Source organism: Mauremys reevesii, linkage group 5 (assembly GCF_016161935.1).
Source record: "Mauremys reevesii isolate NIE-2019 linkage group 5, ASM1616193v1, whole genome shotgun sequence".
Lineage (NCBI taxonomy): Eukaryota > Metazoa > Chordata > Testudines > Geoemydidae > Mauremys > Mauremys reevesii.
Window position 1 is genome coordinate 39,557,405 of NC_052627.1, and position 24,601 is coordinate 39,582,005.

General features: G+C 44.5%; 1 protein-coding gene and 1 long non-coding RNA gene across 3 annotated transcripts in view; one reads left to right on the forward strand and one right to left on the reverse strand.

Annotated features, from left to right (window-relative positions):
- The window catches only part of LOC120405972, a 66,130-nt gene that overhangs the window by 17,663 nt on the left and 23,866 nt on the right, over positions 1 to 24,601 (reverse strand). Inside the window, exons 2-3 of the long non-coding RNA XR_005599023.1 lie at positions 22,695 to 22,796; positions 2,928 to 3,114 (exon numbers count right to left, since the gene is read on the reverse strand). This is a non-coding gene — a long non-coding RNA (uncharacterized LOC120405972). The remainder of the gene's footprint in view (positions 1 to 2,927; positions 3,115 to 22,694; positions 22,797 to 24,601) is intronic.
- SYNPO2 (synaptopodin 2) overlaps positions 1 to 24,601 on the forward strand; it is a 121,287-nt gene that overhangs the window by 12,110 nt on the left and 84,576 nt on the right. Inside the window, exon 2 of one of the 2 annotated variants that reach the window (XM_039539999.1) lies at positions 23,010 to 23,208. The exons of the other annotated variant lie outside the window; for it this stretch is intronic. Within the exon in view, the coding sequence (XP_039395933.1) occupies positions 23,053 to 23,208 (156 nt within the window). The 5' untranslated portion in view covers positions 23,010 to 23,052. The remainder of the gene's footprint in view (positions 1 to 23,009; positions 23,209 to 24,601) is intronic. 2 annotated transcript variants of the gene reach the window in all.

Below are 24,601 nucleotides of genomic sequence, written 5' to 3' on the forward strand. Positions count from 1 at the left end.
GATGGGCAAGTAACCCAGTCTATTTAGGTTTTAGATAGTGCCCATCACTACAGTTTCTAAACTAGACCCAGATCAGAATAGAAACAAAAATCTTGTAATGAATGTCCCCCCAATTTTTTTTAAATTATCTGAATTTTACAGTTTGGACCTGATTCTGTTTGGAACACCTTGAATCTTTCCATTGACTTCAGTGAAGATAGGATCAGGCTCTAGATTGTGACAAAGTTATCAGAGTCTTCTATTTTTCAGGGTCATCAGACTAACTTTACCAGAAGCTTTCTGAGTTCATGGGATCATTTGTGACTCAAACAATGATGTGATTTACAAATTTGTATTATCTAGTGGGGGGTGGGGAGTTTCAGACCCTCACAGTTAGGGGTTTCCTCTAGTAAACTGTACAGCAATTGTGAAAAGCAACCTAGTGAATCTAAATTAAACTAATATGAGGGGACACTGGGTGCCTTTTATACTATACTGGAGAGAACAAGGCAAAGGAGTTAATAATTAGATCTGGGAAGATCATCTTTGTGGCCTGTCTTTTTTTTTTTTAAATGTCATTACATGACTAAATGAAGCATTAAAATGCATTCACTGAAATAATGGTGGCATACTGTGTACAACTCTTGTGTGTCACTCAGTTTTTGTTTTCTTCAACTTATGATTAGCATAGCTGTCCTGGAAAAAGTTGCATAGATCAGAATTAACAGACTCACCCTTGGTGTTATTGATTGAAATTAAAATTAGAGCCGCAGCGAATTGTTCAAATTAGACTTAAACTTGGGCCCTTTGGATTCCTCCTTAATCAGCTTTGAAGAACAATTAAGAGCAAGCATGGTTCATCAGCTTCTGAGCCATGCAATGAAAATGAAGGAACAGCAGTTGAGCCACATTTTGGGAAAAATCTTAGTTGAAATTGAAAAGGGTGGGGAAGAAGCTACAGGTCTAAGTGACAGGGATTCCAGACCAAGGGTGAGCAAACCAATTTACATAAGATAGGAACCAACCTGAAAGTTCTCCCAAACCTTGAACTGAAGCATTTGAGGGTTGAAAATGATCAATGTAGCTTCCCCACTTCACTTCATTTTCATGCACTTGTGTGCACCAACCAGAGCTGGAAAGGGAACTACTACAATATTGTGCATTTTTCAAAACAGGAGGAACCATCTATGGTGTACATCCTCTCCCTACATCAGAGTCATGGCTGCATTCCTGCAACCTGTTCAGAACAGGTCACCTATTGACACTGTCCCATGTACTATCTAGCTGCTGCTCATTCACTTGCTAAAGAATGTTAAAGCTTCTGTTAATAGGTTTCTAACAAGTGAAAAGTGAACCTCCAAAATTAGGCTGATCCTGCAAGTTAACAATAGCCTCACCTGCGTTCAGTGGTCGTTCAGCAACTCCACTGGAGTCTAAAAATTATGCTGGGTTTAGATAAGAATAACAAAGTTCTTGAATCTACAAAATGTTGTGGAAATCTCACATGAACAGACTTCTTTGAGATTTCTGGTCCTACTAGCTTCCGAAATGCTTTTGTGCAATGTTGCTGTCTGGGTCAGAGAGGGGAACAGTTTGCTACCCAATTAGCTCCCTCTGCTATTTGATATGAAGTAACTTTATAGCCTCATTTCAGGTTGTTCTGCACCCAGTAGGAAGGGCAGATGGTGAGTAAAGATGGTGGGTGGGGGAGAGGCCAAGGTACATGAAGAGTGTCACCAGGTAAATACATGTAGATCCACTAAAAAGCATCAGTCACTAAAGGTCAAATTCTGTCCTTGGATATGTCCAAGGAATTTCCGTTAACTCCTACCAGAGTTGTACAATGTGTATCCAAGAATTAAGTATGGTCTTTAACCAGGAGGAGTGGAAACTGATGATATCTGGAAAAGGGTAGGTAAAACTGAAAGTCTAGTGTGGACACAATCATACCAGTACAAAGGTGCTTTATACTGGTATAGATGTTTTTTCACAAGCATCTTTACAATAGTATGCCTGGTGTGACTTTTCCAGCCAGCCAGCCCCTCTTATGCCCCTCCCCATGGCTTTGCAAGGTAGCCTCGTGACTTTGCCTCAGTTTCCCTACCCCACCACTCATCTAGCTTTATGCCAGATGGCTTCTCCTTATGACTCTAGCTGGTTTGTTGATAGTCTCACCCCTTCCAGGGCAATAAACAAACAGTCCAATACACCAGAAGTCCTATGTACCCAGGAATGGGTCAATAATCCCAGCCTCCAGCAGAGTCCTGACCTCTTTGCTGGGGATGGTAGGAGAACTCAGACCCTCCCATCCACTCACACTTCTGGGTTCCAGCCCAGGAACCCTGTATTAAGCAGCTTGGACCCATTCCTCCCAGTCCCTTGCTCCTGCCTACTTCCCCTCTCTTATAGGCTTTTTCCAGACACAACTTCTCCTCTCAGTAGTCTGTCTAGGAACCATCCTCTCCTTTGAGCTGCAGCCTTCTTATCCCCCAGCTGTTGCTGGCCCTGCGATTAGCTGCAGCTGAGGAGATAGCAAGCCTACCTGTTAACCCGTTAGTGGCTGTGGAAGAAGGGGGTCTATACATGGTATAACTGTGTCCACACTAGCGCATTGTTCTGCTTTCACTAAAGTGGTTTTAGATTGATACAGTTAAAGCAGTACATAAACTGTGTGCAGACCAGCTCTCGGAACAAGTTCATAGTAAAGACCTTGCTGTAAAAGCCTTTAGGAGCATCACTGGTCAGAAGTGAGACCCATTTGCATGCATGCCTTGCTAAAAGTTAGACCACTCTAGGGAGTGTCTAAGGTGAAATCCACTTGCCAGTATACAGCCTGTGTAAATGAGCTGTGTGTGTGAGAGAGAGGATGGACTCTCCCCTCTCCCATCCAGGCCACTTCACTACTGTGTCCTCTTTTACCCCATGGCAGCACTATCATAGATCCATACCTTAAAATGCCTTTGCAACAGATCTTGGAAGATCAGTAGTATAATGGAGGTGCAGACTCCCTGTAGTTACTTCCTATAGCCAACTGCCTCTTTAGAAGAACCATGCTGGTCCCACTGGGTTCAGAATCTTTCACACCTTCAGAGGGGTCAGAAGTAGGGATTATACCCTATGCTGATTCCTGGGTTCCTGAATGGAAAAACGGAACAAGAAAAATAGATTTGAAAAGCAACATAATTTCCCTTTGATTCAGTGACACAGATGCACTTCCCAAAAGGCTGGTCCCAGGGTAGACCCCCAGGAGCCAGCTTCCAGGGAGAACCAGACTGTTATACTGCTCTGCTGATTGGCCAGCCATTTTGGAGCGGGGGAGAGGTTGCTAAAGTGGGGAAGGGAGGGAAACTGAAAACATTTTCCACCCAGGGCTGCTCCTGACTTCCCATGTATGCTTTAAGGGATGTTTTTTGTATGGGTTTGTGCTTTAAGTCGTACTCAAACTGAAATATTATGAGTCACATTAATTCTGCAGAGCATCTATAAGCAGACTGTTCAGTAAGGATCAGAGAACTGAGGTCAAAGAGGGTTGAATAGAAGTGGGAGACACAAGCAGTAGAGAAGAATTCCTTAGTTACACACAGCTACTTTATTAATGAATGTATCCAGGTTTTTAGCAGAAAGATAAGTTTCAGGGCAAAATAACAGAGAAAGGGAAATTGAGCTCTGACTTTTCATTTTAATTTATTTTTGTGTATAAAGGCAATGATTTGTGCTCATTTAAAGGCTATCCAGTTCTTAACATGAGTGATTCCTAGAGAAACTTGAGAGGGTACTCACAGTTGCTATAACACAAAATGTCAAAATGGCCTTTCCTCACAGAATTAGATCAGTTAAAGTGCAGCCAGCAAAGTCATAGCCATTATCTTAGACAACGTGAGTCAGATTATCTTTTTTTTAGGGGAAGAAAAGCAGCACATTAGATTACATTCCTGTTCTGTTGCTCACAGTGCTCTCAGTCACAAAATGACTTCTTTATTATTATGATCAGTGATACTAATTCTTTAAACGATAACTTACCATAATGGAATTTTGACCTGAGTAGGACACATAGCTGGGTCTTTAAAAAGATAACCTTAAACAGGGCCAAAAAAGCACATGCAATAACCATTGACTTCAAGTGGTATGGATCACATGCATCCTGGGGCAGAATTTGACCAATATTTTCATGAACTAATTCAAAACTGGTCCACATGAGTATTTTTGTATTTGTTGGTTTTGTTCCTGTGGGTGATTTCCTGTTCTTAATCTTAATTCACTCCCTTTAAAAGATACCTAGTGCTGGGACTCATTAGGTCACAGATCACAGCAGACACTCATTCTGATACTATCCTCCATGACTAATGTGCTATCAATGTCAGACACTTCCTCTGGATTATTTTTCTTTTCACTAAGAGCTTCTGAAAAAGGCACAGTGTATGTGAGTGAAGGAATAGACGGAGAGAATTCCATTTCCTGTTCTATTTGTATCTCATCTCTTTGAGTTTGTATTTGACCTTAGCCTGGGAGTGGGTGCATGCTCCATAACTCAGATCTAGCGGGAAATATTACACTGAGGATTTTTGTTTTTATAGCTGCCGCTTCCTTAATCTCCATGAGCACAAGTATTTGTAAATTGCTCCTTTTACCTCGGTAGAAACTAAAATGTTCTGGTTTCTTATGTAGGCAAGCTATTCTTACTCTTAAAATAAACTGTGAGGATCTAGCACTATTTTGTAAACTGTCCATAGTGAAGTTTCTTTAACTCAATGGCTGCAACAATATCGGAAGAGTCTACAATATCGGAAGAGTCTACAAAATAAACAAAAGCAATAATAGAAACACCAAATGAAAAGGAAATTCCATCTCTCATATTAATATAACTAAATATCAGGGGTGACCAAACCATGGCTTGCAAGCCAAATGCAGCTCTTTTACTGTTAAAGTATGGCTCGTGGAGCCCCCCCAGATCTCCCCCATTCTCAACCTACCAGACTGGGGGGAGCTCAGGACCTCTGCCTCACAGTGGGGTGGTGGGGTAGGGGTTTCTGCCAAGCAGGGTGGGGGGGTCTCGGGGCTTCAGTCCTCTAAGGCACACCTGCTGGGGCTTGAGGCTTCAGCAGGAGCAGGCTGAACCCCAAGCCCCAGCCGGCTCCTCCCATGGAGCTGAAGCCCCAAACCCTGGCAAGTATGCTTCAGCTCTCGAACGTCTGAAGATTGTCATATGCAGCTCAGAGAGTCAGTAAATTTGTCCACCCCTGCTATATATGCCAAAAGCTTGCTACAGGGGTGAAATATTTTGAATGGCAAGTAGGTATTTTAGCGGGATAGGCTAATCTGTTTGAACCATGTGAATTATTAAATTAAATCTGTAAAATGGTAGTTCTTTCATGTCATCTTATATATTCCAGATGTTGGTCATCATCATGTTCAATTTTTTGCTTTTGCTAATTTTAAAAAATGCTTTAAGACTAGTTATCACTTCAGCAGCTGGAGTATAACTTGAACAATATACACATGTATTCCCTGTCGCATTTCTACATGTTCTTCCTTCCTCTATTTCTATTGCTCCCTTTTCTTTCATACCAAAATTATGAACACAAGTTGAACATTTAAAATTCCAGTATTTATTTATTATAGTAAGACTAGATGCAATGGGGCATCTCTCTCCCCTGTGCAATGCCCCTGAAGTCAATGGAACTTTACCAGAAGAGTTTTTTGGCATATTTTCTCTAGTTAGAAAAAAAATATATGTATCATAAGAACAAAGTAAGGTTACTGGATGTTATGGTTATGATACAACAATGAAACCTGAGCCAACTATGAGTAGCATATTATTCTTCAGAGATGTCGTTATCTTATAGCAGATTTCAAATATTTGACATTCATAAATAAATAAAAGTCAGTGATGATTCCATAACAGCAACAATTCAGAGGAGTGTTTAAGGAAATTAGGCACCTAACTACCTTGGAGGATCTGGCCCTAAATGGCTCACAAAACTTTGTCCCACTAGTAGCCTGCATTATCCAATTACCCACCCAAGAGGCTAATCCTGTAAGGAAGGCATGATTTAGTCATGACTTTGGAAGGCCCTATGGAGTCTGACTTTTAAGAGTGATTGACTGCTTCTTTGTCTTCCAGGTTTTCCTAAGTGTTGTAAAAAAAAAAATCACACGACAAGGAGTAGTATTATCTTTTTGTTTTTTAAATGAGGTCATTTGTACATGCTCAAGTACCATTACAGCATCTGTGGGAAAGTTAGGTTGAATTTATAGAATTAGGTTGAATTTATAGAAGTTGATTTTTTAGAAATCGATTTTATACAGTCGATTGTGTATGTCCCCACTTAAGACCATTAACTCAGTGGAGTGCGTCCACAGTATCGAGGCTAGCATCGACTTCCGGAGCATTGCACTGTGGGTAGCTATCCCACAGTTCCCACAGTCTCCGCTGCCCCATTGGAATTCTGGGTTGAGCTCCCAATGCCTGATGGGGCAAAAACATTGTCGCGGGTGGTTCTGGGAAAAATGTCGTCAGGCTCCCCCCCTCCATGAAAGCAACGACAATAAATCGTTTCTCGCCTTTTTTCCTGGGTTACACGTGCAGACAACATACTACAGCAAGCATGGAGCCCGCTCAGCTGACCGTCACCGTATGTCTCCTGGGTCCTGCCAGATGTGGTACTGCATTGCTACACAGCAGCAGCTCATTGCCTTTTGGCAGCAGATGGTGCATTACAACTGGTAGCTGTCGTCGTCGTCTCCTGGGTGCTCTTTTAGCCAACTTCAGTGAGGTTGGCTGGGGGAACCTGGGCAGATATGTATGCTCCTGGCTGGCCTCGGTGAGGTTGGCCGGGGGTGCCTGGACATAAATGGGAGACGACGATGGCCAGCAGTTGTACTGCACCGTCTTCTGGCGAGCAGCCAGGAGACAACGATGGCCAGCCATCGTACTGCACCGTCTGCTGCCAGCCTAAGATGTATAAGAGAGATGGAGTGGATCAAAACAATAAAGAGACCAGATTTGTTTTGTATTCATTAGTATTCATTTGCTCCTCCTCCCTCCCTCCCTCCCTTCCTTCCTCCATGACTAGTAGGGGGAGGGATAGCTCAGTGGTTTGAGCATTGGCCTGCTAAACCCAGACAACCCTGTAAGCCAACACTGTAAGCCATGTCATCAGTTGCACCTCCCTCTGTCAGAGCAACAGTAGACAATTGTTTCGTGCCATTTTTCAGCACAGACGCCATAGCACGGCAAACATGGAGCCCGCTTAGACCACCGATGTAATATGAGCACTGTAAACACCACGTGCATTATCCTGCAGTATATGCAGAACCAGAACCTGCAAAAGCAAAACCAGTCAAGGAGGCGACGGCAGCAAAGTGATGAGAGTGATGAGGACATGGACACAGACTTCTCTCAAAGTATAGGTCCCGGCAATGTGGACATCATGGTGTTAATGGGGCAGTTCATGCCGTGGAATGCCAATTCTGAGCCCGGGAAACAAGCACAGACTGGTGGGACCACATAGTGTTGCATGTCTGGAATGATTCCCAGTGGCTGCAAAACTTTTGCATGCGTAAGGGCACTTTCATGGAACTTTGTGACTTGTTTTCCCCTGCCCTGAAGCGCAAGAATACCATGATGAGAGCAGCCCTCACAGTTCACAAGCGAGTGGCGATAGCCCTGTGGAAGCTTGCAATGCCAGACAGCTACCAGTCAATCGGGACTCAATTTGGAGTGGGCAAATCTACTGTCGGGGCTGCAGTGATCCAAGTAGCCAACACAATCAAAGAGCTGCTGCTATCAAGGGTAGTGACTCTGGGAAATGTGCAGGTAATAGTAGATGGCTTTGCTGCAATGAGATTCCCTAATGATGGTGGGGTGATAGACAGAACCCATATCCCTATCTTGGCACCGGAGCACCAAGCCAGTGAGTACATAAACCACAAGGGGTAATTTTCAATGGTGATGCAAGCACTGGTGGATCACAAGGGACGTTTCACCAACATCAACATGGGATGGCTGGGAAAGATACATGACACTCGCATCTTCAGGAACTCTGGTCCGTTTCAAAAGCTGCAGGAAGGGACTTTCTTCACAGACCAGAAAATAACCGTTGGGGATGTTGAAATGCCTATAGTTATCCTTGGGGACCCAGCCTACCCCTTAATGCCATGGCTCATGAAGCCGTACACAGGCAGCCTGGACAGTAGTCAGGAGCTGTTCAACTATAGGTTGAGCAAGTGCAGAATGGAGGTAGAATGTGCATTTGGATGTTTAAAAACGCGCTGGCGCAGTTTACTGACTCAGATAGACCTCAGCGAAACCAATATTCCCATTGTTATTACTGCTTGCTGTGCGCTCCACAATATCTGTGAGAGTAAGGGGGAGACGTTTATGATGGGGTGGGAGGTTGAGGCAAATCGCCTGGCCACTGATTACGTGCAGCCAGAAATGAGGGCAGTTAGAAGAGCACAGGAGGGCATGGTGCGCATCAGAGAAGCTTTGAGAATCAGTTTCATGACTGGCCAGGCCACAGTGTGAAAGTTCTGTTTGTTTCTCCTTGATGAACCCCTCTCCCCCTTGGTTCACTCTACTTCCCTGTAAGCTAACCACCCTCCCCTCCCCTCTTCGATCACTGCTTGCAAAGGCAATAAAGTAATTGTTGCTTCACATTCATGCATTCTTTATTAATTCATCACACAAATAGGGGGATAACTGCCAAGGTAGCCCAGGAGGGGTGGGGGAGAAGGGAAAGACAAGGCCACACTGCACTTTAAAAATTACTGAATGCCAGCTTTCTGTTGCTTGGGCAGTCCTTTGGGGTGGAGTGGTTGGTGCCCGGAGGCCCCCCCACTGCATTTTGGGGCATCTGGATGAGGAGGCTATGGAACTTGGGGAGGAGGGCGGTAGGTTACAGAGGGGCTGTAGCGGCGGTCTGTGCTCAAGCTGCCTTTCCTGAACCTCAACCATATGCCGGAGCATATCAGTTTGTTCCTCCAGTAGCCTCAGCATTGCCTCTTGCCTTCTGTCACCAAGCTGATGCCACCTATCATCTTCAGCCCGCCACTTATTATCTTCAGCCCGCCATCTGTCCTTGCGTTCATATTGTGCTTTCCTGGACTCTGACATTGTCTGCCTCCATGCATTCTGCTGGCTCTTTCAGTGTGGGAGGATTGCATGAGCTCAGAGAGCATTTCATCGCGAGTGCATTTTTTTTCACCTTCTAATCTTCAATAGCCTCTGCGAAGGAGAAGATAGTGTGAGCGTTGAAACATTTTCAGCTGGTGGAGGGGAAAAAAAGGGAGAGTGGTAGTTAAAAAGACACATTTTAGAGAACAATGGGTACACTCTTTCATGGTAAACCTTGCTGTTAACATTACATAGCACATATGCTTTCGGTACAAGGTTGCGTTTTGCCTCTTATTGAGGGTATGCCAGTTTGGTATGAGAGATCACTCACGCAGGGCCGGGCAACAGAATTTGGCTTGCAGGCAGCCATGGTAAGACACAGTCTTTTGGCGTCTTTAACCTTCATAATATGTGGGAATGGTTTCAAACAGCAGCGCCCTCATTTCCCATACCAAGCAACCGTTGGGTTGGCCATTTAAAATGGTTGGCCATTTAAAAGGAGGAGGGGCTGCGGTTTTCAGGTTAACGTGCAGCACAAACCCAACTAACCCCCCCACACCCAATTCTCTGGGATGATCGCTTCACCCCTCCCCACACCGCATGGTTAACAGCGAGGAACATTTCTTTTCAGCCACAGGCAAACAGCCCAGCCGGAATGGGCACCTCTGAATGTCTCCTTAATAAAATAACCCTATTTCAACAAGGTGACCAGCAATGATATCACTCTCCTGAGGATAACACAGAGAGATAAAGAAAAGATGTTGTTTGAATGCCAGCAAACACCGGGACCATACACTGCCATGCTTTGTTATGCAATGATTCCAGACTACATGCTACTGGCCTGGCATGGTAAAGTGTCCTACCATGGAGGATGGAATAAAGCTGCCCTCCCCAGAAACTTTTTGCAAAGGCTTTGGGAGTACATCCAGGAGAGTTTTATGGAGATGTCCCTGGAGGATTTCCGCTCCATCCCCAGACACGTTAAACAGACTTTTCCAGTAGTTGTACTGGCCGCAAATGCCAGGGCAAACTAATCATTAAACACGCTTGCTTTTAAACCATGTATAATATTTACAAAGGTACACTCACCAGAGGTCCCTTTTCCGCCTGGCGGGTCCAGGAGGCAGCCTTGGGTGGGTTCAGGGATTACTGAATCCAGGTCCAGGGTGAGAAACAGTTCCTGGTTGTCAGGGAAAACAGTTTCTCCGCTTCCTTGCTCTGAGCTATCTTCAACCTCCTCCTCCTCATCTTCCTCGTCCCGAAAACCCACATCCCTGTTGTGTGCTACTCCATTGATGGAGTCAAAGCACAGGGGTGGGGTAGCGGTGGCTGCACCACCTAGAATGGCATGCAGCTCATCATAGAAGCGGCATGTCTGGGGCTCTGACTGGGAACGGCCATTTGCCTCTCTGGTTTTTTGGTAGGCTTGCCTCAGCTCCTTAAGTTTCACACGGCATTGCTGCGGGTTCCTGTTATAGCCTCTGTCCTTCATGCCCTTTGAGATTTTTTTCAAATGTTTGGGCATTTTGTCTTTTGGAACGGAGTTCTGATAGCATGGATTAGTCTCCCCATACAGCAATCGGATCCCATACCTCCTGTTCAGTCCATGCTGGAGCTCTTTTGAGATTCTGGGACTCCATTATGATCACCTCTGCTGATGAGATCTGCACTCACCTGCAGATCGCCATGCTGGCCAAACAGGAAATGAGATTCAAAAGTTCACAGGCCTTTTCCTGTCTACTTGGCCAGTGCATTGGAGTTGAGAGCGCTGTCCAGAGCGGTCACAATGGAGCACTCTGGGATAGCTCCAGGAGACCAATACCGTCGAATTGTGACCACACTACCCCAAATTTGACCTGGTAAGGTCGATTTCAGTGCTAATCCCCTTGTTAGGGGAGGAGTGCCAAAATTTATTTTAACCGCCCTTTAAGTCGAAAATAACGGCTTCGTCGTGTGGACGGGTGCAGGATTAAATTGATCCAATGCTGCTAAATTTGACCTAAACTTGTAGTGTAGACCAGGGCTGAGAAGGAGAGATTACGGGGTAGTTAAGTCTGGGCATTTGTTAGCTATGACAATACTGTTGGTATAATGGTGGAGACATCTTTTGTATGCATCACAAGTTGATATCTGGATTGATGCAGCAGTTAGATCACTGAAAAAACAAGGGGTTGCAGTCCACACTCTCCAATCTTTTCATTGTGCATTCCTACACCATGTTTGACCGTCTGCATTCCTGCTCCACAGTTACACTCTGAAGATTGGACTGAGGGCTTGTCTACACTACAGGACTATTTCGAATCTACTTAAGTCGAATTTGTGGATTCGACCTTAATAAGTCGAATTTGTGTATCCATACTAAATACACAAATTCGAACTTCTGAGTCCACATTCACGGGCCAGCTCGACTTTGGAGCGGTGCACTGTGGGAAGCTATCCCACAGTTCCGCTGCCCATTGATTTCCCCAATGCATGCTGGGGAAAATGCATTGAACCGTCAATCCCGCCCTCCCTCTCTTCCTTGAAATCTGTTCGCGCCCTTCTCTGGTCGGTTACAGCGGACGCCACAGCACTGCGAGCATGGAGCCATCATCGCTGCACTTATGGCGTTGTCAACTCACGTTATCGCCCACCTCTTCCACAGTCAGATGCTGAAGACCTCTCACAAAGCAGGGTACGCCGGGCAGTGGAGATCATGGTGGCAATGGGTCAAGTTCATGGTGTGGAACGGCGATTCTGGGCCGGGAAACAAGCACAGACTGGTGGGACCGCATAGTGCTGCAGGTCTGGGATGACACAGAGTGGCAAACTTCAGGATGCGTAAGGACACTTTCCTTGAACTGTGTGACTTGCTGTCCCCTGCCCTGAGGCGCCAGGACACAAGGATGCGAGCAGCCCTGACTGTGCAGAAGCGAGTGGCCATAGCCCTCTGGAAACTTGCCACGCCAGACAGCTACCGGTCAGTAGCGAACCACTTTGGCGTGGGCAAATCTACCGTGGGGATTGCTGTCATTCAAGTAGCCCACGCAATCGTTGAGCAACTGCTCTCAAAGGTAGTGACTGTCGGAAATGTCCAGGTCATCATAGATGGCTGCCGCGATGGGATTCCCAAACTGCGGTGGGGCTATAGATGGGACTCACATCCCTATCCTGGCACCAGCCCACCAGGCCAGCGAGTACATTAACCGAAAGGGCTACTTTTCAATGGTGCTGCAAGCTGTGGTGGACCATAGGGGACGTTTTACCAACATCAACGTCGGGTGGGCGGGCAAGGTTCATGGTGTTCAGGAACTCTGGTCTGTTTAGACCTCCAGGCAGGCACTTTCTTCCCGGACCACAAAATAACGGTTGGGGATGTGCAGATGCCTACAGTGATCCTCGGGGACCCGCCTACCCGCTAATGCCCTGGCTCATGAAGCCCTATACAGGCGCCTTGGACACTGAAAAGGAACTCTTCAACTACCGGCTGAGCAAGTGCAGAATGGTGGTGGAGGGACATCAGCGAAGAATATCCCCGTAGTTATTGCTGCTTGCTGTGTGCTCCACAATCTCTGTGAGAGCAAGGGCGAGACCTTTTGGCCGCTTGGGAGGTTGAGGCAAATCGCCTGGCTGCTGTTTATGATCAGCCAGACACCCGTGCTGAGAGAATATCCCAGCGGGAAGCGATATGCATCAGGGAGGCTTTGCAAGTTTCCTCGCAGAGCAGGGTAACCTGTGACTGTCCACTTGATTTTAAGAGAGCCTGATCATAAACCAAGTTTTCCCCACTTCCCAAGGACGTTTTAAAACTAAGGACATGTTTTAGTAATTAATAATAAATCTTTCGTTGACTTTGCATTTCTGTTTCTTCGTTGAAACATGGAAGCATTCTGTGCTGGTTAAGGTGTGCACTGATGGGTGGGTTTGCAGGAAGGGGAGAGGGGTTACCATGATGGCTGTGGGTTTGGGCGTTGGAAGGGTGAGGGGTGTGGGGAAGGGTGAGTATCTGCCCCTGGATGAGGTCTCTTTGGGGCTCGGGGCACCGGGAGGATCGTGACTACGGTCCAAATGCATGTGAAGGGAAGCCTGCCTTTACATTCGGGATGTCAGGCACCAGGACCCTACACATCAAGGAAAGAGCCGGTGCAGCATACACCACACACACTGTCCCTGGTGCCTAGTGACTGCAGTCTGTGTGTGCCCTGCAGTTGACCCTGCCCCCAAGTCTGTACCCTGGTAATGTGGGCTATGCACTGTAATTAAAAATCCCCCCCCCCCACAAAGTCTTCTGACACGAAACAGAGAGTAACAGCACACCGCTATTACTTATGTTATTCCCAGTGGGGGGTTGAACCTTTGATTTGGGACTTGTTGATCCTGTAAGTGTTGAACTTCTACAAATTTACAGCGAGAGGTGTCTTGTACATTAGCGCTCTGCTGCGGTGCAGTGACAGTTCTCACGGCCCCTACCGCCTCCTTCTTGTCACTTTGGGTGAGGGGACAGGACTTCTTGGCGTTGGAGGGCGGTTGCAGATGCACTGCAGGGGGCTCTCCTCCTGCCTGTGGTCTTGCAGAACATCTACAAGGCGCCGGAGCGTGTCCGTTTGCTCCTCATTAGACCAAGCAGCGTTGAGTCGCCTGCTGGTCTTCCTGCCGCCACCTATCCTCCCGTTCCATGTGTGTGCGATGCTGCTGACACAGGCTCTCCTCGACTGTCTCTGCTCTGCCGCCTCCGCTCTGGAGCTGGCCATCAGTTCCTGGAACATGTCGTCCCTTGTCTTTCTAATCTGAGCCAGCCTCTGCGAGGGGATGGCGGGGCAGTCCGTGAAGGAGCCAAGCTGTGTGATGCGAAAAAGTAGGTGATTTCCTTGAACAAATACATGTTTGCCAACAGTAAACACAGTCTAGTCATTTTCAGTTAAGAAGACCAAACAGGGAACCAAGTCTCAGGAGATCTCGGAACTAGTCCGAGATTTGAATACGCTCTCATTGGCGGCGCGATTGCACTGGATAGCAGAGACAGCTGCATCCCTCTTGCACAAAGTCCTGGTAAGCCTTACAGTACAGACTGCTTATCAGATAGTGCTTAGCTGTGCTCTCCTGCTGGAGGCAATGTGCAAAGCAGAAAAGATGAGCGTTATGCGGCATCTCCCGCCAGTGAGCGAAAGACCCTGTATGCTTTTCCTCTGAGGCCTGCAACACGTGGCTGTTAAGCGAGGGTCATTCTTATGCAAAGTAAAACTCTGTTAAGCGAGGGTCATTCTTATGCAAAGTAAAACTCTGTTAAGCGAGGGTCATTCTTATGCAAAGTAAAAGTCTACCATGCACAATAGTAACAGTACACTAATTCCACTAATTAGATGCAGCACTTCCACAACGACATCACCCTGAGGCGTGTCAGGCGCACACAGAGAGCGGATGTTAATAGAAGCCCTGCACAGACCAGGACCCTACGCTGCCATGCTCGTAGAGGCGATGGTCCCCCTCTACCTGAGGATGGCATGGCGCGGAAGAGTGTGCTTCAACGGAGCACCCAATAAAGCACCTCTCCCAAGAAACCTCTTGCTGAGGCTTTTCCAGCTGCTCTCTGAGAGCTTTTGAAATATCCCCAGAGGACTTTTGCTCCATTGCTGTTTGTGTAGACCTGCTGTTTGTTTAGTTTCATATTTAAAAATGTTTATATAGTATTTCTATTTTTATATAAATCCCTGTTTCTTAAAAAATAAATGTTTCCCTGTTTGTAGCACTTACCGCCTGATCCTTCCCTGATTCCGAGTCCTGGTCGGTTGGTAGGGGATCTCTGTGAGGGTGATGAAGAGATCCTGGCTGTCAGGAAAGCGGGAGTGGGTTCGATGTCGCCTGCGCCGTCCTCTAAAGACCCTTCCTCATCTTCCCCATCGGCGAACAGGAGGGGGAACTGTCCCGTACACTATTCCGTCCTCGGAGTCCACCGTCACTGGTGGGGCACTGGTGGCAGACCCACCTAGAATGGCATGCAGTGCCTCGTAGAAGCGGCATGTCTGGGGCTGCTGACTTTTGATACCCTTGTCTTAGGTCCTTCACTTTCACACTGCACGCATCCCGGCTGTATCCTTTGTCTGGCTTTAGAGACCTTCGCTTGTTGGAGCGCAGCTCCGAGAGCACAGACTCCTCGCCCCACACAGCGATCAGATCCTGGACTTCCCGGTCACTCCATGCTGGGGACCTCTTTCTATTCTGGGATTGCCCGGACTCCTCTGCTGGAGAGCTCTGCATCGTTGCAGGTGCCGGGCTTCGCCCGATGTGCAACCAGAACGTCAGATTCAAACCGCCCAGACAGGAAAATGAATTCAAATTTGGTCATTTCCTGTGTGGCTGGCCAGAGAATCCAAGCTCGGACTGCTGTCCAGAGCGTCAACAGAGTGGTGCACTGTGGGATAGCGTTCGATTAGCATCCACACTACTCCACCTGCCGGGTGGAGTAACGCTAAATTCGAACTAAAGAGCCCTCTAGTTCGAATTAAATGGCTTCCTGGTGTGGACGGTTGAGCGGTTAGTTCGAATTAACGCTGATAAATTCGAATTAAAGTCCTAGTGTAGACCAGGCCTAAGACAAATTTCTGTATTGTGGCAGCACTCTGGTCATTCCTGACAGCAGCCTGTTAAGTCTAGTCCAGAAGCTGCCTTCCAGGTTGCAAACAGGTGGATGTAAATTAGGGCTTCTGAACTTCATCAGCGTGCCTGTCTCTGCACCTCAGAGTTGCTGTGACTCTGCAAGGCTGTGGCAGTAGACACAGCAGGGATGACAGATTTCTTGTGGCATCCCCGGTGAGTAGCGCAAGCAAAATGAAAGTAGACACAGGTTTTCATTCTAAGCAATAATCAGCCCAAATGAAGGCCCATGGTTGCCTGCTATGCTGTATTATTTGTCCCATCCATCCCATTGTTGTAGTATCTATAGGGATGTGCTATTGTCCACCATGGGATACAATGAAGAGTAAAACCTCATTTCATTTAGTACTGTGTTTTCATAAAGATGCATTGTGTTATACTCCTAAAACTGGCAACTGTGCAACTACCTTAAACCATATCACTTTGTGATCTCCTAAGCATTGCAAGGTCTCTCTGCCATGGGAAAGCTGATGTGCCGCAGAAATTAATGTTATTCATTCAGTAGGTGGAACTGTTTCTGCTGAGTTAGTACAGACCCAGTGTCCCCACATGGTGCCAGGAAGAACTGTGCTGCTGGAGGTGCTGTATTTCAGGTGAAATATAAAACCGATGTCCTGACTATTCTTGGTCATTTGCTTTTATTTATTTATTTTTGCAATGCTTGGGCTATTAATCTTAGTGTCCCAGCCAAATTCCAACTTTGCAACTACATTAAATCCTCCCTATACTTTAAGCTTATCTCCTACAAACCATGTTTTACAGTGCTGCTGTTAGAGTGGCTGCATTTCAGTAGTATGTGAAGTGGTGCCTACATATAGGGGTTGTAGGTACTCCAGCACAGCACTATGAAATCCAGGACTGAGTCTGGCCCAGTCAGTAAAGCGCTTTGGAATCATTCAGGAGTAATGGAACCATATAACTGTATGGAAATTGTTATTGGAGGAAGGTAATTAAATAAAACCCTATCAAGTTATTAATAGAAAAAAATACTTCAGATTCTCACATTCTGGAACTAATGTAAGAGTTAAAAATGGCTAAACTAAATTTTTTTTTTGGCCCTTTCCCAAAATGATGTAGCTCCCTGGATTTGCTTATAAATTCAACGTTTAAACTTTGTGACTAGTGTAACCCTTGTAATTCAACAACATTCCCCCTGATGTTTTGATTAATTCACTTTAATGATATAGAACTCTACTGTAGCTCCTTTGTAAATCCACGTTACAAAGAATTGTGTTCCCTCAACCTCTCAATTAAACAATAGTGCCAGTGGTTTGTTGCTAGACTGATGGGAATAATACTTGAACAATCCATCTCTAGTTCTGTGGTCTTAAAGAGCCACCAGTTCATGTTTAATTAAATATTTAGTAAGTTTGTAACAGCATTTCTTACATCAATCCTTATTACAGATCATCTTTAAATAGAATGTACAATAACATATTGAAATATATATACATAAATGCCTCCATTATAGGATTAAAATTAATATCAAGATAAAATCCTGTTTTTCACTACAAAAATCAGGTGTTAAGAAAGCATAAATGTAGCATTGTAGTATTGCCAACTTGTGCGGTTTTATCGTGAATATTGTGATATTTGCTGTTTTCTTTAAAGCCACAACTACTGGAATCAGGTTATCTTCAAATTGCAGCTCTCATTAAAAAAACAGTAAATTTCTAGTCTTCCCAGTAGCCGAGAAAAACTTGAAACTCTAAGTGATGCTATACAAGGAGGCAAAGAAAAAGAACCCCCAAATTTATTCTTTTTTAAATATCTTTTTAAAGCCAGTTTCATGACTTTTGGGGGCCCAGTCCATGGTTTTCAAATGCTTAGGGTTGGCGATACTGTTATTGCACTCTTCACCATCACTGTGGGCAGACAAGAGAACAAAACTTCCAGTACTATCAGTTTTCCATAGACTACAGTTTTCTGACTTTATAGGTCTTTGGGGAAAATCCCTACTCTACTGGGAAATTCATGTCTGATTCACAGTCTGTGGCATTCAGTGATCACTCAGTTCTTAAGGTGCTGCAAGAGTTCTGCTTTATTGTGTGTCTGTCTCCAGCTGGCTGTGCATAATACAAGCTTCACAGCACTCTACTCTTCATTCACTGTCCTTAAAGGCACAAGCCCCAACACCAGTGCCACACTGCCTGTCCACATTTTCTCACCTCCTTGGACAGGACAGCCAAACAGATAGATGAGAGGGAAACGGGGAGGAAGGAGAGGATATCTGGGCCAATACTTTTTTTTCCCACAGGAGGGAAGGAGGAAAGGAAAGTAGATCCAGCCTTGAGCTGCTAGCACTTTCTGCTCCCTTCTCTCCAACCTCTGCTCCTGGGAAAAGACTATTGGCTCATCTAACTGTCTCTTCCTGCTACCCTGAAATGATAGTTAGCTGCTTAGGAGGAGCGGGGAAGGAAGGAGTGGAGCAGAACTAAGCAGAAATATTTCCCACAGGAATAGAGGGAGTAGAAAGAGCCCAACAACTCATAGCTGATTCTCCTCCTTCTACCCACTCCAGTCCTGTGAAAGGCCCATCATCCCAACTGTTCCCTCCCCTAAGGAAAACCCACAGTCAACAACGCACTGGGCACTTGAGGAAGATCCTGCCTGGGATGCTCTGGCAGGCTTTGTGGAGGGGGTCCGTGCCCTGGCTTCTAAGGTTTTGGAGCTAACCCCACAACAATATCAGGCCAGCAGGTGGGAGGGAGGGTCAAGAGACCCCCAATGGAGCTGCCCCCTCCAAGGCTGGGATAAGGCGATATTGATGCCACCAGCCTTTTCCATTCCTGGCCTGGGAAAACATGTGAGGAGGCTTTCGGGAGAAGAGGAGGGCAGGGGAATTAAAATAAGCTGAGGGGCTCTGATGAGAAATGTGTGCATAGGAGGGGTAGAAACTGAATTAACAGGTGAGAGCAAAGCCAAATTAACTGATCTGTGTGTGATGGGGCCAAAAAAGTAATTGGGAGGGGGTATAAAATGAAGTGGTACTCTGAGATACTATGGTGTGACAACTGTTGCCAGAAGTTAATTCTTTAATAGCCACTGCTGCGGTGCTTTAACTGGTGGCCACATATTAAACAATTTTCACTACACCATACAGATTGCTTTAAACATTTGTTTAAAAACTGAATAAAATAAAATTAAACAAAATTTCCAAGCTGTGGCCTTAAAAAATGCACTAAACAAAGTGTTCTCTTGAAATTTCACATGTGTAACTTGTACAGTATCTATGTGTGTATGTACATATACTTTAAAGCAACATATTAAACAAAGAACTGTAGTTATGCATGCTTTTGTAATCCAAATAAAGTAGGTAGTGTTTTTATAACGATCAAGTCTTGGGTTATGGAGAATGTCTTCAAATAGAAATGGAAAGAGTTTTATCACTACAAACAGGTCTGATTCCCATAAAAGGAAGTCGTTTCTTTTTTCTTCTGCTTCTCTGGAGAACTGGCTACAAAGTGGGAATTGTTATGGTATGACTCATTTGCAGAGCACAGCTACAGAATAGAGAGTTCAGATAGGATTTTAATAAGATAGAGCCAGATTAGATTCTGTATTGAGCATGATGGTGGTAAGGAAAACCTCACACTTTTTAAATTATCATTTTTCTCTAAGATAAAATTGATCTAACTTTAACTCGAGTCTTAGTTTTACTTACCAAAAATTCTATTCTCACAGGCAGGGGTGCTGGGCAGTTGGAACAATTTGTATTGTGAGTGTATTGAGAGTCAGTGAACCAAACTGTAAACCCTGCATATGATGGAAACCACGTCAAGTCAGGGGGTGCTGCTGCTGCACCCCCAAGACTCCTATTTCCAGCACCTGTGCTCACATGCAAATTCTCATTGCATTGCTCTGCTCCTGCTCTGTCAGAGTTAATGTTGGGATTCTATAGCTGGCAGTGCAAAGCACCTTCCAAAAGAGAAGAAAACTACAAATACAAATACAATATATTCAGGAACAATATAGCTCACTCAGCTCTGCCTAGATATTGCAACATTTCTTCTGTACTTCATACACTTTAGCTTCCTGGGAACCCCTACAAAACCTAAACAGAATGGGTCAAATTCCAATCTTTTCTTTTTCTACGTAAACAAAGTAATTTCATTCTAAATTACATACGCCATACAAACCAGCATGCTGTATCAAACAGCAATCACAAGTGCTACATTAAAATACATTTGTCATTTTCTCCCAGCTGATTTCTCGCCTGCTGTAATGGCCAGGGCATAAGCAGTCAAGCCAGTAGTGTTTGCTGGGCTGGGGTCAAATGGAGGAGTCGAGATTAGTTACCAAGCTGAGTCAGGAAACTGTTACCAACATCAAGCTGCGCCAGGGTCAAAGGCAGATCAAAAGACAAGGTCTATATCACTAACAAGCCAGAGTCTGCATTGTTGCTCTGAGGGCTCATGGGCCCCACTTTCTGGTTTAAATAGTTGGTGTGGACCAATCAGGCAGCTGCAATAGTCTGTCATTCTGGCCTCTTCAAGCAGTACTTCCTACAATGCATAACCCTCCAGTAACTGTCGGATAGTACTGTGGGGTTGTGTGGCGCCATCAGTCTCTTAGGAGCCTGCAACCCAGGGTTCTAGACCTGTGGATCCTTACACCCACTGGCTAATTGACATGGTGGTAAAATTAATCAGAAGTCACCAGAACTTTATGTCCAGTGGGGCTTCCTCAGGTATCATCAGTACAGCTGTAGTGGTAGAAGCCTTGGTGAGATTTTTTTTCTAAAATTCTCTAATGTAAACAAAGCCTATATGACCAAGTCTCCCAAATGACATCACATTGCTTCCCCATTTTTGTTGTCAGGCCATTGGCAGCCTATCTGGGACAGTGGCACAGGGCAGAACTTCTTAACTCTTCAATACAGCTCAGTATTATACTACGGAAACTGCTGGCATAGCATGGTGTGACCCTGAAGAGACATTAACATATCTTTCAGCTTACTTCAGTGTGTCATCCAAGATGAGAGTCTGACCAGAAAGAGGACTAGTGATGAAAAGGGAACAGGGTTCCTTGGCTTTTACAGATACTATATTAGATTTTACTGGAATTTTGTGTCTGAACATAGGTCAGAACACTTAACAAATTCAGAGACAAATTCTAATTTACATTAGTGCAAACCCAGTAATTCTCCAGTTCTTCAGTGGGAAAGGGGAGAACCCTAACAGGACTCATGATTATCCCTATTAGGAATGCATATGGGAAGTGTATGGTAATATTATTTTGGGGGGGGGACCAACCTCTGCTGAGCAAGAGACAAGCTTTCAAGTTTGTTTCTTTCACCAACAGAAGTTAGTCCAATAAAATATATTACCTCACCCACCTTGTCTCTCTATTTTTAAGGTGCAATACCTAGATGACTTGTATCTGAAGTACATCATGCCTGCCAGCTGAGAAGTGGAATTTATCTAACTTTGACATTAGCTGTTTGCTTATTTCCATTCAACCAAGAAGCGTTTGTGTACAGTACATTAAATCTGAACTGCAATGGTCTTTTACATATTCCTCTCTTAAAATATCTGAATGTTCAGATAATACATGCATGCAATAGGCCAGGATATTGTATTTATTGTGATAATGAGCCCAGTTATAGATCTGCTAAATGGTTTGTAAAAGCTCTTGGACAAAAATATGTATTTAAATGAGAGATTAGAGGGGCAACAATCCTAATCTTGGAGTGTGTCTGCCAAGACTCTGTAGAAGCCATCTGGAAAGAAGTACAATACACTGAAAAAAACATTTTGTATTAAAGTTAAAGAACCTCCTAAGGAAGTAAAAACTGATGGCATAAGTCTGTTGGGTCATAACTGGTCAGTTTCTCACTGTACAATCCAAAAAAATCTCTATTCTGTAAACATTTTGCAATTACTTTGTTTTAAACAAAGTTCATAATTGTAAATGTTCCTTCTCAGTCCCACACACAAAGATATGTATATCCTTTACGTTTTTACTTGCTTTTTCACAGTGCGTATATATTGTGGAGAAGTTTACTATATTTATCACATCTAAAGACATACGGTACTTCTTTATATCATTAAATATTCAGCAGCTGCAATTTCTTAATTTTGTTGTGAACATATGTATCTAATATTGGCCATGTGGATCAGTTTATGTCTCCTAAAGCATCAGTGGGATGATTTACAAAAAATAGTTTTTCTTTGATTTAGCATTAAGGAATTTTCCCCTCCAGTGTTCCCTCTGGGCTTGATCCAATTTACCCTGAAGTCAGTAGAAAGGACCCTACTGATTTCAATGGGAGTTGGATCAAGCCTGCTCTGTGCATATTTAGAAAGCAAGAATGAACAATATTCTGTCAAAATCATCCCTGTGCCCAGATTCCCACTCCTACAAAGATTACAGGAAAATGTTGGACATTTTGAATTTTCATTATTTTAATCACACTGGAATCATTCTGAGGGCATTTGCAATATGATGCAGTTGTATTTATCTTTAAGGCTAAATTTGAATAACAAAATTCCTCCACATACCAGGTTTGATATACTCAGAATGTTCCAAACAAACAAATCTCATGTATGTCTGTATCAAGCTCAGAAATATTCTAATTTTGGGAGCCTAGGGATCTAACAAAGTCAAGATGGTAATTTCTACAATATATCTAACAGAGGTCTAGAGCATGAACTCTTGATCATTTTTGGGTCCAGGATCCACAAAATGGCCCAAGAGTTCCATCCATGACCTATGGCATCCCACAGTCTTTTATGGATGCATAGAATTGAGGGATTTGAGTCCTGGGATAATTTTTGTTGTCCATTTTGTGGGTTGCAGTTCAGAAATATGTGGAGGGTGGGGAATGGTTTTAAGATAGAGGAGACTGGTGCTGCTGCTGAAGGAAGAGCTTATGTGGTTGAGCGACTGGTGTCTGGGGGTTGGGATGGAGCGGTGCTGTTGGGGACTGTAGGGTTGTGAGGTGTGGGGAACTTCTCCTTTCTCCTACCTTGCTTGCTCAGTGTCCAGCTCCATAGCAGTAGAAGTGCTATTCCAAAGGGTTGTAAAGGTGGATCTGCAGTCCCTGGAAGGCCTGTGCCAGAGCTAACATCTGAGGAGTGGGGAGAAGAGAGGAGGTAGTTCATTTCAATTCAGTGAGACTTCACTGACATAACAAGCTAGACATGGGTTGCCAAAGTGTAAGAGAAAGACAAATTCTCAGGTCTGTCAGAGGTGGGTAGGAACCACCCGGGATAGGGCTACACTCTGTGTTTGGGTCTGATCCCCTGTGTCCATTTGTCATTACTGTCCATTCCTCATCCAGTGGAAGACTGCCACATAGCACACAGCCATCTCTGCTGAGAGAGATGGAGGAAGGAGTAGCAGGAGGAGGAAGAAGATGGAGCCAGCTATTTCTTCCCTCCTCTACCGTGGACTCCTGCTGGGTCCTAGTAGCTACAAGGTTTGCTGCTCTCTTTCAGAGGGGTGAGACCTCACAGCTTGCTTTTGGGATGCACCCAATGGTAAGAACTATTGTTCTAAAAGATAGTCTGCCGGTTTAACAAAATTCATGGTCTAAAACTCCTCTTAGCTAGCTAGTTTCACTAGAGCTGAATTTGGCTACCCCAACAAACCTACCCCAACTGTCCCACATTCAAAATATCAATGCTGGCTGAGTTGCAAGTGTGTGAAGGTGATTTTTGAAGTTTTTGTTTTATTTAATTAGAGATCTTTCCCCATTTAAATGGAAGCATCTTGAAATGATTAGTTGTCCTGGCACATATAGGGTTTAATCTGCACAGGAATAGTTTATGCATTCCTAAGTCAACAAATACTTGATTGAAATGTATAACCACCATTGCAATTTATCCCATTTAATAAATAGATATCTATACAATTGAGTGCAGTCCAAGAGGTACAGTATTGCATTTCAGGTCAGTGGTGTGGTATATATAAAGCACACACACATACATACTATCCATACCTCTTTTGTATCACAGTGGAACTTGTAAGCAGGTATGTAACAGACTATATTATCCCCCACCCTGAGTCACCCAGAAGCCACTCAGACTCCCTTCTTTTAGTGCCCACCTCATATGTTATTCAAGGCCCCTCCACCAATAGTTTGCAATACAAAAATTTATAATACCTATGACCCTATTGCTTGCAGCCCCAATTCATCCTGGCTGGCTGGCCAGTCCTTCCTTCCTTCCTTCCTTATGATCACTTTCAGTCTAGGCACTGCTAGTCCTATCCTCCCTCTTCTAACATTTCCTTCCTACCTTTTGTCAACTTAGTGAGCTGATGAGCCAATCATCTCCTTAACTCTTCCAGCCTCCCCATCTGATTTGCTAATTCCCCCCAATTTCCTCAATCAGCCATTGTTAGGGAAACTAATTGAGGCCACAGTGATCAGAGTGCTGACCCATCTGTTAGGCCTCAGCACTATGTCACAAAGTATCATCTGAGAGACATAAAATATATTGATAATGAAAACAGGAGAAAGTGGCATATACTGAAATGTCAAGTATCAGAGGTGTAGCTGTGTTAGTCTGGATCTGTAAAAGCAGCAAAAAGTCCTGTGGCAACTTATAGACTAACAGATGTATTGGAGCATGAGCTTTCGTGGATGAATCCAACAAGTGGGTATTCACCCACGAAAGCTCATTCTCCAATACATCTGTTAGTCTATAAGGTGCCACAGGACTCTTTGCTGCATATACTGAAATGATTCACAGCTCATTTTGACTAATCAAGGACCCAATATAATGTTCCATAGAAAAAATCCTAGCACCCATTACTGTTTCTTGAAAAGTATTCTGATATGCTGGTACTGTGGTTCCCTCAAATGAGTGTTGAGGAAATACCTTCAGGTCCTAAACTAACCACTTTGTCACTTACAAATATAAGACCAAA